This window comes from Etheostoma spectabile, chromosome 5 (genome assembly GCF_008692095.1).
Source record: "Etheostoma spectabile isolate EspeVRDwgs_2016 chromosome 5, UIUC_Espe_1.0, whole genome shotgun sequence".
Lineage (NCBI taxonomy): Eukaryota > Metazoa > Chordata > Actinopteri > Perciformes > Percidae > Etheostoma > Etheostoma spectabile.
The window spans coordinates 15,373,514-15,389,689 of NC_045737.1; the positions used below are offsets into that span (position 1 = coordinate 15,373,514).

Consider the following 16,176-nt stretch of genomic DNA (forward strand, 5'->3'; position numbering starts at 1 on the left):
GCTCCTCTTTTCACCCTGTGTGTTGAGCCTTCCGTTTTAGTTACAGAGTGAGACATCTCACTTCTGTCCCATCTTTGTTGGGAATTGCACATGCGCAGTGGCTAGGTTAGCACTGCTAGCTGGTCAGTTGCAGAGTATGAGGGCGTGCCACGCCCCAGTTAGGCAAACATGATGACGTTTATCACAGAAGTATAGGCTGGACTACATAGCGTTGTTTGGAGCAGTTTGTGAACAGTGTTTTCTCTGGAAGATGGTAAGTCCCTTTGGGCTTTTTCACTTTGTAAACCTATAACGTGCACAAAATATATATAACACAAAATAGGAAAGGGGAAAATGCCAAAAAGCATAATATGAGCACTTTAAATCTAAAGGATGCTGGCTGAGTCTTTACCTTACAGCAGGGGTCTTCAACAGGGGGTCCGCGACCCCTAGGGGGTCCGCGGAGGTACTGCATGGGGGTCGCGAAAGCTTTGGTTGATTAGACTTTTTTTTTTTTATATTCCCCCCTGTAATTTTTTCCACTAATTGAAATGTCTTTAAATACACATTAACATGAATTCAACACACTGTAGTAAACAGATAAATGGAGGCAGAAGATGTCTTTCAGTCATCAATGCACACATGGCACTATAGGACCAGTTTGATATAACACAATTTTATACAATATATATATATAATTAGGGGGTCCCCGCTCCATCTCGCCATCAGTTTGGGGGTCCTTGGCCTGGAAAACGTTGAAGACCCCTGCCTTACAGTCTAATGTGTCTCCATTAAGCCTTTAAGAAATCATGACCTAAGTTACTAGTCATTCTAACCAATTCAGCAACCAACATTTCAATAACTCTTCCAGCACTTTGGCTGTTGTCCCCGAACTAAAAAGGTCCAATACACAAGCTGACACTTCCTTTTATTTTGACAAAGTGAACATTTTTAACAACGGGAAATTTTGGTGAACATTTAATTTGATCATTGATCATAAACACATTCAAAGACTGGGCCACGAGAAGCTTTTATGAACAAATATTTTTATTTCTATTTTTAGACAAGAAGTTCAGAATAATCTCCCATCCTCATACCTTTGTCTTCAGGAGGGAGTCGTCCTGCTCACACATCGTGCAGACGGAAGGCTGACTGATCTCCACGGAGGTCTCGTCCTGCAGAAAATCAATAATATGACGTTAATTATATTATGGGATTTTCGGAATATACAACATTCAACACTAGTACTACAATGCTGGTTGACTGTTACATCTGATACTTCCGTTAAATGGTTATAGTACAAACTAAACTGCATTAATGACACTGATATAAGTGAGAAGATTTTTTTAAATACTTGGGTAATAAATACTTAATAGTTAATCATTTTCTATTTTTATTGCAATAAAAACCACAATATTACACAGATCTATGGTAAGATAATTAAACATTTTCTTTAGTGCATTTTAGAGCTCACCTGTTCGTCCTCATGGTGTGACCGGGAGGACCTTAAAAGGAAGAGGAGATAAATGAATAAATAAATAAATATTCCTCAAAATGATTATATTTTTCTAAAAGCTGTCGTTCTTAAAATGTCTTACAAGCTAGAGCTCAGACTTGTTTGGTCCTCTGCTGCTGTGTGTAACCGGTCAGTCTCCCTTTTGAGTGATGGGGATTCTGGGGGATGCTGTTGGTGACACACACACACACACACACACACACACACACACACACACACACAAACACACACACACACACACACACACACACACACACACACACACACACACCACACACACACACACACACACACACACACCACACACACACCACACACACACACACACACACACACACACACACACAACACACACACACACAGATGTATCAAGGCTTTAACTTTATCTTTCCTTTTGCACAATCATGACCTCAGGTTTACTTTTGGTATGTTCTGTGGGAGTCTCCTCTCCCTCCGAAGAGAACTGGAGTGTACGGACGCAGCGTCGAGATAGTGCTCACTACTTCGCTCCCGCTCTTTTCTCAGCTCCAGCTCCAGATTAGACCTAAAACAAGACAAACACAATGCAGTGAACACAAGTTTTCTTTCCCAAGAAAAAAACATGCAGAATTCAAATGATCTGATGTCTTCCGAAGACAAATAATGAATACAGAAAAATGTATGCCACATGCAGCAGGATTTACAATTACCATAAACTAACAATACCATCACTTGTAAAGTTAACTTCCCATTGCAGTTCCCTCAGACATTACCTGTGTTTCCTCAGTTGCTCGACCTCCACCTGCAGACTCTCGATTTTGTCCCCAAACTCTTGTTTGAAGAGCCGGTTGGCCTCCAAAGCCAAATCCCTCTCTCTCTCAGCCTGTTTGCATCTGGTTAGGGGAGGGGGTGTTACATAAACGTATGGTAAAATGAAATTTGATGGGGGAAAAAAACATGGTAGGAAATAAAAAAAAAAAAAATGAAGAGTTGAGTGGGGACTGAAACCCCAACGAGGACAACAGGGCAACTTTGGCCAAAAAAAGATGAAGCAGGCTGTTTGTTTATTGTTTTATTAGCCTAATGATTACTACAGTTTACACCAATGTTATGTTTACATACAGTTCAAAATGTATGAAATAATTTTGCCCTTTTCTTCTTACTTTATCTCGCTCCTGTCCTGGCCTTCCACACTTGAACGTGGATCACCAAATGACAACATTGGATATCAGCCCCTAAACATCAGTTCACTCTCTGGTAGTGGTCTTATTCTTTGGAATAACATTACAGCAAGTCCACCACCTCCCAAATATCCAGGACGCGTTTGTCAGCCCATTAATCGTCAGTCCATCCAATCTCAAAAGTGTTCCCAGTGCACTTTCAGACACCATGCCATCTACTCGTCTTACCTTTGCCAAAAAAGCATTAATGTGGTATTTTTTAAGGAATGCCTTCCAAATAAAAGTATAAATCGGATGTCTGTCAGAGAACACAAGGATTAAGGGCTGCTAAAAGGATCCATTCAGTCCACACTACTCAAAGCTGATGCTGGAGAGCCACTGCAGGAGGTTGTGGTAAAATGGGTTTTATTTTCAACAACAAAAGGAGCATCGTACAGAAAAGTTAACACCCTAGTTTGGTTACTTCTATATTAGGCATGGTTGTATGTTTGTATTCGGTGATGAAAGCCGGGCGCTACTACTGCTGCAGCTGCAGCAGCTTCCCTGCTGCTGAGTTCAGGTTTCTGGCCTGTTTCACCACATGCTTCTCACTGATTGGAGGATTAAAACAAGTAATGGAAAATAATGAAAGTGGAAGGGAGAAAAATGACAAAACAGGACAATAAGATGTTTTTTTTTTTGTAGGCAAGTGATTCAGTGAGGAAAAACTATCTACTGTAATAACTATTGAGAAAACCAGACATGGCTGTCCTCACCTGGTCTCCATCTGTTTTACAGTCCCGGTCATCTGGTTGATTTTCTCCTCCAGGCGAGTGATGGCTTCACTCTTCTGTTTAGAGCCGGCGTCTGCACTCTGAAGAGGATGAGCCATGTTAGACAACTGGAATCAATGACTCGGTACATGTTGTTGGTCTTGTAAAAAGATTAAACTGGAGTTTGGTGCTTCTTTTTTATTTCAATGATGTGTCTGCAAGTCGCTTTTATTGAGTTTGACTTCAGATGGTTTTAGTCAAGATTCTCCAAATCCTGGATTACGTTTTCGATTCCAAGGTCACGGTTCGATTCGATTTTTAATTTTTACATTTTTTTTTTTTTAAAGCACAGTTTGAAACACAAGCACTGAACTGCATGGGAGTTGGTGTCATAGCTGAATGTTTTCTGCAACAACAAAGCACACGTTTTGACTCGCTCGTCTCTTTCCTTCCTCGCTTGTCTCTTTCCTGTAAAATAAAGCTGCCTTCAAGTGCGGTCGTAAATGTCGGGATCTATAAATGATCTGACGGAAAACAGTAATTGTTAATTATGAAGTCTACCAGTGCTACATTGGGGGAGGGACGTCACACAAATGGGTTGTGTCATTGACACTTTCTTGTTTTGGTGTGATTCAGTCTGTGGTGTAAATGCACACTAAGTATCCAAAAAGCAGCACTTACCTGTGACTTGTGGCTAAGCTGTTGGTTGATGACACGGAGGTCTTCCAGCTGCTGTCGGAGCTCCACCAGAGCGTCCTGCTTCTCACAGATGTCTTTCTCCAGCATCTTCATGGACAGCTCCATCTCCTGCTTCATTCCAATCTGCACCTCCAACTCCTTCTCCACATCCTGCACAGATATTAGCCCCAATTTCAGGCCAAAACTGTTTCCTAGGATTCTACTTTTCTAATTTAAGCACATACAATTTGTGACAACATCTTTGAGAATTTCATGACCCTATATTTGCGTTTACGTCGCATTAGCGGCGCCATGGCCAACCCGCAGAAAGCGCACGCTGTGATACTTCGGCTTACGTAGTATTTACCAAACATGCAGTTCATCAGGTAATCAGCGCCTTTCTCTGCCCACTATACCGTAAAGTGCGTTTAAGCAAAGTGTTAAGTACTTGTGCTGTGATACGGCTGAGTGCAGACTGCAAATCATATCCCCACTGCTGATGCTATGACTGTTTGAAATGATTCTGATGCCAATATTTGAAATGTAGCGAGGAGTTTAACAACTGCTGGAATGGAATGTGAACGCTGAGTCGGAGATTCAGTGTCATTTTTGATTTCTTCCAGTACTATAAATATTGCATGGCTGTGTAATCTGTAACGCTTAATGATTTTGTGTTCACTCAACTGAAAAAGTGTGATTCTTGTGGCAAAAATCCTTTCAGCTCATCTCCTTGACCTATGTCTTCTTCTTGCTCGGCTTACTGCTGCCATTTCACCAGGAGGCATATGCGAGGAAACCCTCCCCTTGGTTTTACTCCTGCTTTTAAGAGGCAGAGAATTTCCACCGCAAAATAGAAGTGCGTTGTCACGGGAAGTTTTTGTACGTACCGCAAAATACATAATTAGGCACACTTTAGGCTTCCCTTGCCATCTCTTTATGGAAAACTCCCACTTTCCCCTTGACCCTCCTGTGAATGCATATGCATGACACGGAAAAGCGCCATTTGCAGTTCCCGCGACAGTAAGTCTGCGCTTTTATCTCAGTGTGGCATGTTTGTACATACATCGCCATGCTTTTACGTGCACGTTGCGAAACAAATACGCCTGAAGTGGGCGCAAAAGCATTAGTCCAGTGCATGAGGCCCTTTGAGCATTAAGAGCCTGAAACGCACCAATCGCAGCAAAGTTTCCTCTTTGAGCTGCTTGCGTGTTTCCCCCAGTGCTTGTCCGTTTGCTGCTGAGTCGCTTCTTGATGGCTGAAAAACAGTAAAACACACATGGCAGGTTGAAAAAAGCCTCTTTTTTTTCTATCGTAAATATGTTTTACAAATATTTAACTTGAAAGCCAACCATGAGTTGCCTTAGGTAAATCATAAAAGATCTAGGGCAACTGGACTTGAAGTTAAAGTTGCTTGAAAACGTTTAATCTCTCATCGGCGAGACTTTGTCAGTTCAAAACTGCACAAATGTTTGTGGATTCACAGTGTCTGGATGGCATTTGCAATGAAAACTTCTGTGTGTGATTTATCTCAATTTTAAGGAGAAAAAACAAACATTTCAATTCAGTTGATAATGTGTGTTCACCTTCCTGGACTCCAGCTGGTATGAGCTCTCCTCCTTTACTCTCTCCACATCTTCTTGTAAAGTGATGATCCGGTTATTCGCCACTGCAAGCTGTCGGGACAAAAGTCAGCAAACACTTCTGTAAACGAAAGAAACCAGCAGCTGTGTTGAAGTTCGGCTGTGCATGACTCTCACCTCTTCTGTTAGCTTTGTGTTGGACTTTTCCAGAGCGTCCACCTTGGCCTGGAGGTTATTTACTGATGCACTATAAATAAGATCAAAATATCACAATAGTCAGAAGCTCAACAACAAGAAGGTTGCTGAAAAAGGGGAAGAGAGTGGCTCACTCTGACTAACCTTAAATGTCTGTTCAGCTCCTCCACATAGTTCTTCTGATCGAGAATCGCTGTGATCTGACCGTCGCTGAAGGAGCAGAGAGAGAGGAAGAAGAATGACACAACTGAAAAAAAAAACATAGCCATCTTGGTTTGAATTAATTAATTTCAACTGTTTATCATTGATAAACAATGATAAAATATTTATTACTATTTTTATCATCATCATAATCATCATCAGCACTGGGTGGACAACATAGATGTGTAGTGGAGTTGAGCAGTATCCAAATTTTGATACTGTCAAACCTCCTCCCTATTACCACGGTATACGGCATTACCGTGACAGAAGTTTTGTTGCTTCTGCCATAGCACTGCTGAACAAACTTATCTCACTGACTTTGTACAGATCCGCTGTCGACGTCGTAAATGTGGGTGTTTCTATGTGTCTACATACCTGGCTTAATGTTACCTGTTGATGTATTTGTCCGTGTATATTGCCATGTGCATGAAACAGATTATACACATAAACACGTCTTCATTGCGGCTACTGTTAGGTGTAGTGTGAGAGATCAAAATAAAAAAATCTGTGTGGTTACTCACCCCTCTGCACTCTTACTACTGTGTCCACCATCTTTGAGGTACATTGAAAAATCAATCACCCCGACCTGCAGGAGTAATTAGTAACAAAACAGATGATCAATGAAAACTGAAACCACACTGCAGCTTGAAAGTAAAGAAGAAAAAAAAAAAAGTGCTAAAGAAAATAGCATGGCTACACACATTCTGCACCTGGAAGGCTTTGCCTTTGCATTTGAATGCATCATGTCAACTTGTATTATTCACACAAAATTGTTTTGTTCTGGTTTAGACACATTCAGGTTATATAAATATTTTAGCAGTCAGTGCAACCTCTAATTAACCCTCCTGTTGTCCTCGGGTCAAATTTGACCCATTTTCAACCAGTTTCTATGTCACACATTTGGGTTTTCTTTCAACCAAATTGTCAAAAAAATTACGTGGATGGTTCACTACAACGCTCTTCACAAGTAAAATAAAAGTTCAGTTCACTACTTTCATTGAATTTGAGTGTTTTATTAAATATTAAATAGTATTTGAACGTTGAAACAAGTGTCCAAAATTTTGGGAAAAGCTTCAAAATGCTGCGAAAAACATCTAAAGCGCTGAAAAAGATCTACAAAAACATCGTAAAAAGTGACATAATGTGGAAAAAGCAACAAGAAAGGCCGGGAATGTCGAAAAAGAACAACTCAAATTTTGACACAGAAAAAACGAAAGTTGCATGGTCGACAAGAAGACAACACAAGGGTTAAAAAGAGGTTTGTAAGTGGAAAGGTTTCACGTCTTTGTACTGTGAGTAGTACTTGTTTACTAAGCTGATGACAAACTGGCAACCTGCCAATCCTCCCAGTTCCTCCTGCTTCATTCCCAAAATGACAACTAACAGTGGGTGAAACGGGAGATTTGGTAGTTTGGAAACGGCTGTTTATGGCATTAACACAAGAACGATGACGAAGGGGAAAAACAACTGTAATGCACTGTAGAGCATTTTAATATACAGTATGTAAAGAGATTTCTTTCGGGATGACCCCCGCAAGGAAATTGAATATCCAGCAGCAGATTTCAGCCGCTTACAACACACTAGACTATAGAGAGGTATAAAAAAAATACAGTATGGAAAAAAACAAAATAAGAAGAAGCATAAAGAATAACAATAACATTAACAGTTGAGATGAAAAGCACTGAAATGTAAATGCTCCAAACTGTAATTGCAATGCCTCCCACATACACTCTAAAAGAGAAAAGCTAAAATTTGAACCTACTGATATTTATTTTAAAGCATGTCACCTTACACAAACATCATGCAGTACTATCAGCTATTTGAGGGACCAATTTGACAGATTCACCTCCACAAACACTGCGTTATAACCCAGAAGTATGCCTTTTTTCCCCTTCCTTTCTGTAACCACTATGAAAAAATGTGTCACTGCAGCTCTGGGCAGTGAAAGTAAAAGCAGGTAAAAGCCGAGTTACCTGAGAGTCCAAGTCCTCTCCCTTCATACACAGATTGGCATCGATGACATTTAGTCCGACGAGCAGCCCGGCGATGACAGCTCCCTCCTCCTCCATCATCAGCGCATTCGCCTCATAGAATTCACTAAAGAGAAGAGACAAGCCTTAGAAATGCTGTCACTGACCAGGTTACTGCTTTTGTTCAAACACTGTTAACACGTGCGCCATGTACTATCACGCGCCTTTCCCTTACCATTTGTCAATGACATCAACCTCCATATCCACACTCTACAGGACTGAGGTGTAGAAGGACTCGCTTTGGTAGAAATGTTGTCGCTTCTGCCATGGCACTGCTGAACGCTGACTTTGTACAGATCCGGTGTCATTGTCGTAAATGAGTGTGTTTCTATGTCTCTATATACCTGGCTTAATGTTATCGGTTAATGTATTTGTCCGTGTGTATTGCCATGTGCATGACATGAAACAGACTGTGAAAACAAATCTCCCTCATGGGAAATGTAGCACCCAGTGGTTTTGGAGCTTAAGTCCTACGTCAGGATCTGTGTTACAATGCTTTTTTTTTGGGGTTTCCCCTTAATTGTCCCAAAAACTGTGCATGGAACATGTCTGGGCTCTACAGTTTGTCTTAGCACTGGTTGAGGTACCATTATTTTGGTCAAGGTGGAGCAAGGTATGTTCACACTGCTTTCAAACAAACTAGGGACGGTGAAATTCATCATTGCATTGATGCATTGTAATGCCAATGTGGAAATTCTGCATCAATGCAGTGACAGACCATTATCAGTTATAGCCTACTGATGTTACTTGTTGATTTTCCGGTCGCTGCTTTTGTTGTTTTAGCCATTGTGTGTCGTTGGCTGTGTTTAGACTCCACTATATTCAGGAAGTGTCTTTTAAAAAGCAGATACAATGAAAAGGGGAGTTCAAATATATCTGGCTGCTTGAATTTGTTGATGAAAACCATGTGTAGCAATATATATTAATATTGAGGAGGTGACGCATCGCAATGCATCGGGGAAATCGAATTGATTCGTCGACAGGATAATAGTAGTCGACTTGAATCGTGAGGCCAGTATGATTCACACCCCTAACCCAAACCCACCTGAGCAGGTCCTTTCTGTTGATGATGGTCTTCATGTAGTCGGAGAGTTTCTTCTGCATCAAGGCCAGTCGCAGCCAGGCACGCCCTCTTCCTAGGGGAGTTCTGTAATCAAACACATGAGGTACATAAATACAGTAAAAACAGCTCCACACAATCTTTACTAATTAATGGAAATTTGGCCGGCACAGTCAACTTCAAAAGGAGTAACGCTATTCAAAATTTCCATGGCATTGTTTTTTCACAAATTATGAAAAGGGCATTAATAATATCTATAAAATTTTACATTCAGACTAGGTGAAATATGTCTGCCTTCTTTAGAGAATGGAGATAACAGACTAACTTGAGGCCAGGCAGGTCTTTTACGCTGGCAGTGATCTCTCCGGCTTCAGGTGTCAACTTCTCCACCAGCTCCAACGCCCCCCAGAATGACTTGTTCTGCCCCAGGAAGGTCTTCTTGGCTGGGGATTGAGAGACAGTGCTTGTTGAGCAATTTTATTTTGATGTATTTGGGTCACTGAGTCATCACACTGGGTATAATAACGAGCAACGGAAACTAAATCAGAATAATTAATTTAACAGTGACAAGTGTGTTTCTTTGGTTCGTTTGAATACGACGGATGGTGTTACTGGTTGGGTAAATGTATTTCTGACAACTACACAGATTGTAGATTTATATACATAGCATGAACATAAAGTATGTTGTTAATGCGAGAAAAAAGTTCTTTTTTTAATTTAATTCATTTTTAATTTAATTAAAAGAGAACTAAGATTATTTTTCTTTATGGAAGTAGCAAAATCTTGCTGAAGAAATCTTCACTTTCTTTTGGAGGGCAGCCACTTGAAGGAATAGACAAAATGCTTTACTTTATTGACATTTAATCTAAACCACAAACTTTCTTTTCAGTAACCTAGGATTGTAAAATGACTTGTATGAACATTTTTGTAGTTTCTAAAGTAGTCAAGATCTTAAATTTCCATTTTCAGACTTTACAGACTTGTAAGCTCCACCAATCGTGCAGCTTCGAACCGGTGACATTATGAAGTGTGCGGTACATACTTTTCAACCCATGTTTCAGACAGTGCTCCATCACGACAAAAAACTGCTGGAGAGGTGCATAGTCAGAGTCGAGTGTGCGTCCGAGGTTGAGAGCAGACTCGATCAGGCCCTTGATGCTCAGTTTGGCCATGTTCATCAAGTTAAGCCTTTCGATTGCGATGGGATCCTTGGGATCTAACAGAGAAGAAAAACACAGGAGAAGGTCCTTAGAGTCCCTGTAGTAATGACACAGACTACAGTCTAACAGCAAGAATGACTCAGGAGCTGTCAGGGGACAAGTTCCAATGTTTTCCAGGAAGTAAAAGTAAACGTAGTTTTGATACGGAAATACAAAACAAGATGACATTTTAAAAAAACAATGAGCTTTTGTTGTAAAGTTGGAGGAGGAGAAAAGCTGTGTCTCATCAAGTTTGATTCTTAAAACTGACTTTAGGGCTTAGCACAGCAAAACATGTTTAACAAAAACCTAAAACAATGAATAGCTTTGAAAAACCTAATAAAGTCAGCAACCTAATTCTTGGTATGATCCATCTACACGTCTATGCCTAATCCATCATTTATGGAATAGATACTGTAACTAGACCCTGAGAGGCTTTTAGTAGAGGAGTTCCACAGAGTTATCATCCGGCATTTGTTTACATTATGAATACATTTATACATTTGGTCTATAGTTTTGCATGGACTTTAGTTACAGAACTTAAAAATCTTTAAATGGTGCGATTCTGCATCAGGGTTGTCATTTTAATAGCTCAGATTTGAATAGAAAAGCTTTCCTCATTGCAAGTAACTGCAACACACATTGTACATACCCAAGTATATAAATACTGCGATAAAACATGACTGCTGGTTAATGAGGAATATCATATCGTGTTCTCTTTAATTAGCTCTGTAGATAGAATGCAACATGACAGCCTAACATTCAATTCAGACTAAAGAGAAAACTCAAGTATTAGCTTCTTACGAGGAAACATTCAAAAATTCCCCTGCTACACAAGGACATTGGCAACGACCAACATGTGTAAAGTAAATGTTACATGTTATTTCAATTTAAGTTGAAATATGTGCATCAAGCCTCACGGTTTAAATTAAACTGGTAAACTCCAATGTGGTAATATTGCAATGAAAAAATGTATCGGATAGAATGAAATGACTATTGAAATTCTAGATTATTAGATTTAAAGTGAAAAATTAATCAAACATCCCGGGTCCTAAACACAGTCCCATAACTCACAATATAAGAGACTGGCAGTCAGACATTTTATTTTACAGTAGCATGACAGAACAAATGTTTCTGGCATTGTCTGTTATTATATTATATATTATCCTCTGTAATGTCATTACAGTAGAGCTACAGGTTCAAGTGCTGCAGCATTGAATTTGCCAACTGGCCAGAGAAAAGTCTGAATGGCCTCCTTTTCTCAACAAAAAACCAAAACCAAAACATGGAGCTGTCTATCTGCCTGCTCTGTGCTGAGAGAAGGCGTGGCAAAAGACGAGAAAGAGGAAAGCCTTGCTGTGCAGCAGATATTCGGTATTCCATCTGATTTAAAACCAGAAAACTACAGTAAATACTGCAGCCTGAACCTGTTTAACAGTTCACTGCCAAATTTACACATCTGGATTCAGTTGCATCCTGTCTTGTCTCTCAGTGAGAGTAAAAATAAACTGTTTCTGCTGTGTTATATTTTGCGAGATCAGGAAAAGAAACATCAAATATGATCTATCATTGTGGTCAATTAGGATTTACTGCAAAATAATAAAAATCTCACGACAAAACAAGAAGCACTTCCTGGTTGTTTTGTTGGCCATGCAGCCATGGCTTATTTACAAGCAGCGTCATCCTGCTGTGTAGCTCTCTGGCATTTTGCTGGCTCCCCTGAAATCCATCGTGACACAGCTCAAACAGGACACACTAACACAGTTCACTAGATGAAACGTGTTGCGTCTGGGGGACCTTGTGTATCACCACGCCCAAACAGAACGAACAAAAACACAGAGCCCACAGAGCTCCTAGGGACGATGAGCTAATCTGTCACATTACCTTCATGGGCCGGCTCTGGGTCTGGCGTGAGGGAGATGTCGTTGAGCTCGCGAAGGCACAGCCACTCGCCATCGACAGACACGCGAAAGTTGCAGAGATAAATAGTCTCCCGGGCGGCCTGGGTGATCTTGTCGGTGGTGGGAGTGGGGGTTTCGCTCTGAGGCGTCAGATCAGACATGATGACTCAGCTGATGCGACGCAAAACCAACACCACCGTGGGAAAAAAAAGGCAAAGTAGCTTTTGATCCCAAAAAAAAAAAAACAGTGGGAAAAAAAATAACGGGTCAGAGAGAAGAGGAAATCAGAGAGGATGAAAAGAGCATCAAAGCAAAGAGGATAAAAGGCAAAAGACGTGGGAAGGCCCCCAGCAGCTCTCAGCAGGTGCTTGAAAGGGTGCTGCTTTTCTCTGCTCTTTATGCTTGCATCCTCCTTCCCTTCCTTGTCACAATTGAGTTAAATATGCTGCTGTGTTGAGAAAGGCTGCCCTGCCTTCTCCTCCTCCGCCTCCTCCTCCTTTTCAACGTCTTGTTATCCCTTTTGTGCAGACTGGGGAGTTAAAATGCAAGAGAGCACCGTGCTGAAAATCACAGCCCTCTTCTGGTCAGCTTAGCACCGGTTCACTCAGATTGGATTGCCTAGGCACCGCAGTGAATGCACTGGGTGGGTGTCGACCAAGATGGCTGACACTGGTGCTGGGTACAGCAACACATCGTCACGTGAGCAGATGGTGCATGCGTAAAAAAAAAAGGGGGGGGGGATCCCAAGAGTACTAAGCTGATGCTAATGATGCAGCAAAGGACTCATCTGCCTCTCAAGCATCAACAGTGTTCCCTGACCTGAAACACAGGCTGTTATTTGACAAGGCAATTATTGAGCTGGCTGCAGTAGGGCAGCAGAACACCAATCGCAGAAAGGAACGCGGGTGATAAGGATCCTTGATGTAAATAGTCACTCTGTCATTTTAATTCCCACTTGGGAAAACTAAGTGATGCACCTTTTAGAAAGTCAGGAAATAATAAAAATAAAAGACAAACACCTGTATATTGGTACAGCTTCTACAGTGCTTGGTGCATGTTGACAAACTCAAAAGCCACACTTGATATTGAGATTGTATTTAGGTGAAGAAGTTTTCTGCTATGAAATGATGAGAAAAATACACATACATTTTTATTTATTAAAACAATACAATATATCCACGATAGAACATTTGTAATTGAGGTCAAAATGACCAAGCCAACAAAGCATTCACTGTTTGTTTTTCTTGGCTAAAACAGTCGAGACGTAGGCCATGCAGTTGCTGAATCTGTCTTCATTTCAGATTGACAAAGGTCAGTTTATAAGATTTGTCAGATTTTGAGAGGCGTTCGTCACGCTCATCCAGGGTTAGCACTCCACCAATCAGATTGGTCATTGAGTCTGACTGCCCACCCACCGATTCAACACTTCAGGTTGGCCAAAATGAAGGCCGACGGCTTCTCCGACGGACAACGACACGGATCACACCGAACAAGTAAAGTCACTGACCTCGGCAGACTGTCCAACGGCTGATAATCAGGTTGGTGTGTCAGCTCCTTAATCAATACCAAAATCCCTCTCAACCAAAAACCAAGTGACTAATTATAGTTGATCAGTTAACTAAGCAGAGACAGCCCTAGTGATGGCCAAATGAAGTTTCATGAACCAGTGTCTTTACTTTTGGAGTCCACTAGATGGCGCTCTTGGTTTTAAGAGGAAGGCTTCAGGCATTACAGTTCAGTATATTCTCAACCCATTGTTGAACAGAGAGCGCTTGATAGTGGGCTCGGAAAATAAAAACACTGCTTCACGAAGCTTCATTCGGCCATCACTAGACAGCTCTAGTTTAGTTTAATATTTAGTTTCATCTTGCAATATCACTGCCAGTACTCAATGCTTTGCTGTACAGCTGACAGCTCACTACTGACCTCCCTAAACATGTGGCTAGCTTACTTCACTTTTACTTAGATAGATAAACAGAGCAATGACACTGTATAGGCAATGTAACGTTCAAAATTGCAAATGTTTGGTATGTGAAATGTGGGTGACAAACATGTATCACAGACAGCTAGCTAGCTGCAGTATAACCAAACCACCATTAGCACACATGTATACCATAGCAACCTGCGGTGGCGTTGATAAGCAATTAACCGAGTCTGTCAGAACAGCACATGACACACAGGACGTTCAACACACAGGAATTCTCACAAAACAACGATTTGAAGATTACACACATTGTTGACATCATATACGTTTACTGATTGATACGCCCACTAGATTATTGATTTAAAGCATGTATCGCCTTCCACATATTAGCTAAATGTGCTATTGTAACTTTTAAGGAGGTAGGAACTTGTTTGTTTATGGACAGCCAAAAGTTAGCTAGCGTTAACGTTAACAACGCTAACGTTACAGCTGGCATTCTAAGTGTAGCTACTATATGATATATCATATACTATATGATAATGTTAGCTAGCTAGTTGGGTAAATACCTGTACTTTAAAATAGTTCGTTAGCACTTACTTCTGCGCTTTGACTCGATTCTTTCAATCCTGAAGTCAAACTGTCGAAGCGGAGTGGGTGACAGCGAGCCAGCCTTCCCAAATCTCAAGTTTGAGTTTAAAGCCTCCTTGAAGTATATCACCGAAGTCGGTGAGAGAGTGTCATCTGGACTATCAACGTGTCCGTTTTCATCTGAAGAGTGTTTTCTCGCAGAACTTGCTGAAACATCTGGAGATGAATGCAGAGGTAGATCTCCCTGCGACGTGTCCCGCTCCGCCATCCTTCCACTGGGTTAAATTAACTTCATGTGACCAAGCGCGGGGGCTGTCAGTCAGCTAGGTGCGGTTAACTAACGTTACCGCGGCCGTGCACCGCCGAGGTTATTAAAGCAAAACAATCGATGGGCTGATTAGTTTACGGCAAAATCTCTCCAGTAATCACTTTGCCTTTCGTCTTGTCCTCCACAGCCTCATCCTGACCCGGAAATAGCTTCGCATTAGCATTTTGGTCAAATCTGTTGCTAATTTCGCGAGAGTTTGCGCGTTGTGTCAGCAGGCCAGTCCCGCAATCCGTTCACATGACCAGAGATTATGCATATGAAGGAGAAAAGTCACTAGTAGTAGATCCATGATTGAATGTCTGCACCTGGATGCTCCCATGATTCATTGCGAGAGACACCAGAGGTATTGGGCCTCTCCTGTGGCTAAGACTCTCTGATGAACTATTTATTTTTACTGTGTTAACAGGACAATTTAAACATTCAGAAAACAATAAATTACCTTTTACGGAGATCATTTGTATGACACATACAACTTACTTTTGGGCAACTTGTAGGCTACTCATATTTATGAAAGGGTATTTATAAAATAGCTGATAGGTAATGTATAAGATAGATAGATAGATAGATAGATAGATAGATAGATAGATAGATAGATAGATAGATAGATAGATAGGCAGGCAGGCATGGGATCCAACAAACCCATTAGCCTTAGTCATGTGCAGGATTTAATAAGGATTCAATTAAAGTTGCTGGTCAGTGTTGACCTATGAACAATTATTGCTTATTTCTCCCTAAGTATTCTCCTCTGTCACACATATACTACCCAAAATGACCAGTAGGAGGAGATGCAGGGCTAATATAAATAAACCAGAATTAGAATCTGGTTTAACACATAGCCTAAATGAAATTTGACTCCAGCTGCTTGACTTTTTTAAACATATGACTACTGTACAAACTAGGACTTCTAATGTAGGTTTTATAAACATTTGACAAATATATTAACATTTTACTACAAATCATAATACATTATATGACTTTCTCGATAGACATTTTTTTGGCAGGCTATCACACTAGACAAAGATGGTATGGTAAACATGACACCTGCTTAACCTCAGCATGTTAGCATTGTCAATATAAACATGTTA

General features: G+C 40.8%; 1 protein-coding gene across 4 annotated transcripts in view; it reads right to left on the reverse strand.

Moving 5' to 3' along the window:
• Nucleotides 1–15,337, reverse strand: part of rufy3 (RUN and FYVE domain containing 3) — a 17,580-nt gene extending 2,243 nt beyond the window's left edge. Inside the window, exons 1-17 of one of the 4 annotated variants that reach the window (XM_032517146.1) lie at nt 14,773–15,031; nt 10,194–10,367; nt 9,477–9,594; nt 9,137–9,238; nt 8,035–8,158; nt 6,583–6,647; nt 6,005–6,070; nt 5,843–5,912; nt 5,669–5,758; nt 5,257–5,340; nt 4,089–4,256; nt 3,411–3,508; nt 2,248–2,367; nt 1,916–2,039; nt 1,578–1,663; nt 1,454–1,484; nt 1,077–1,154 (exon numbers count right to left, since the gene is read on the reverse strand). In XM_032517146.1, coding sequence (XP_032373037.1) covers nt 1,077–1,154; nt 1,454–1,484; nt 1,578–1,663; nt 1,916–2,039; nt 2,248–2,367; nt 3,411–3,508; nt 4,089–4,256; nt 5,257–5,340; nt 5,669–5,758; nt 5,843–5,912; nt 6,005–6,070; nt 6,583–6,647; nt 8,035–8,158; nt 9,137–9,238; nt 9,477–9,594; nt 10,194–10,367; nt 14,773–15,031 — 1,857 coding nt within the window. Of the gene's footprint in view, nt 1–1,076; nt 1,155–1,453; nt 1,485–1,577; nt 1,664–1,915; nt 2,040–2,247; nt 2,368–2,531; nt 3,246–3,410; nt 3,509–4,088; nt 4,257–5,256; nt 5,341–5,668; nt 5,759–5,842; nt 5,913–6,004; nt 6,071–6,582; nt 6,648–8,034; nt 8,159–9,136; nt 9,239–9,476; nt 9,595–10,193; nt 10,368–12,234; nt 12,929–14,772 lie in introns of those variants that run through there. The other 3 variants (XM_032517147.1, XM_032517148.1, XM_032517149.1) reach the window with 3 other exon arrangements.
• Nucleotides 15,338–16,176: the final 839 nt, after the last annotated feature.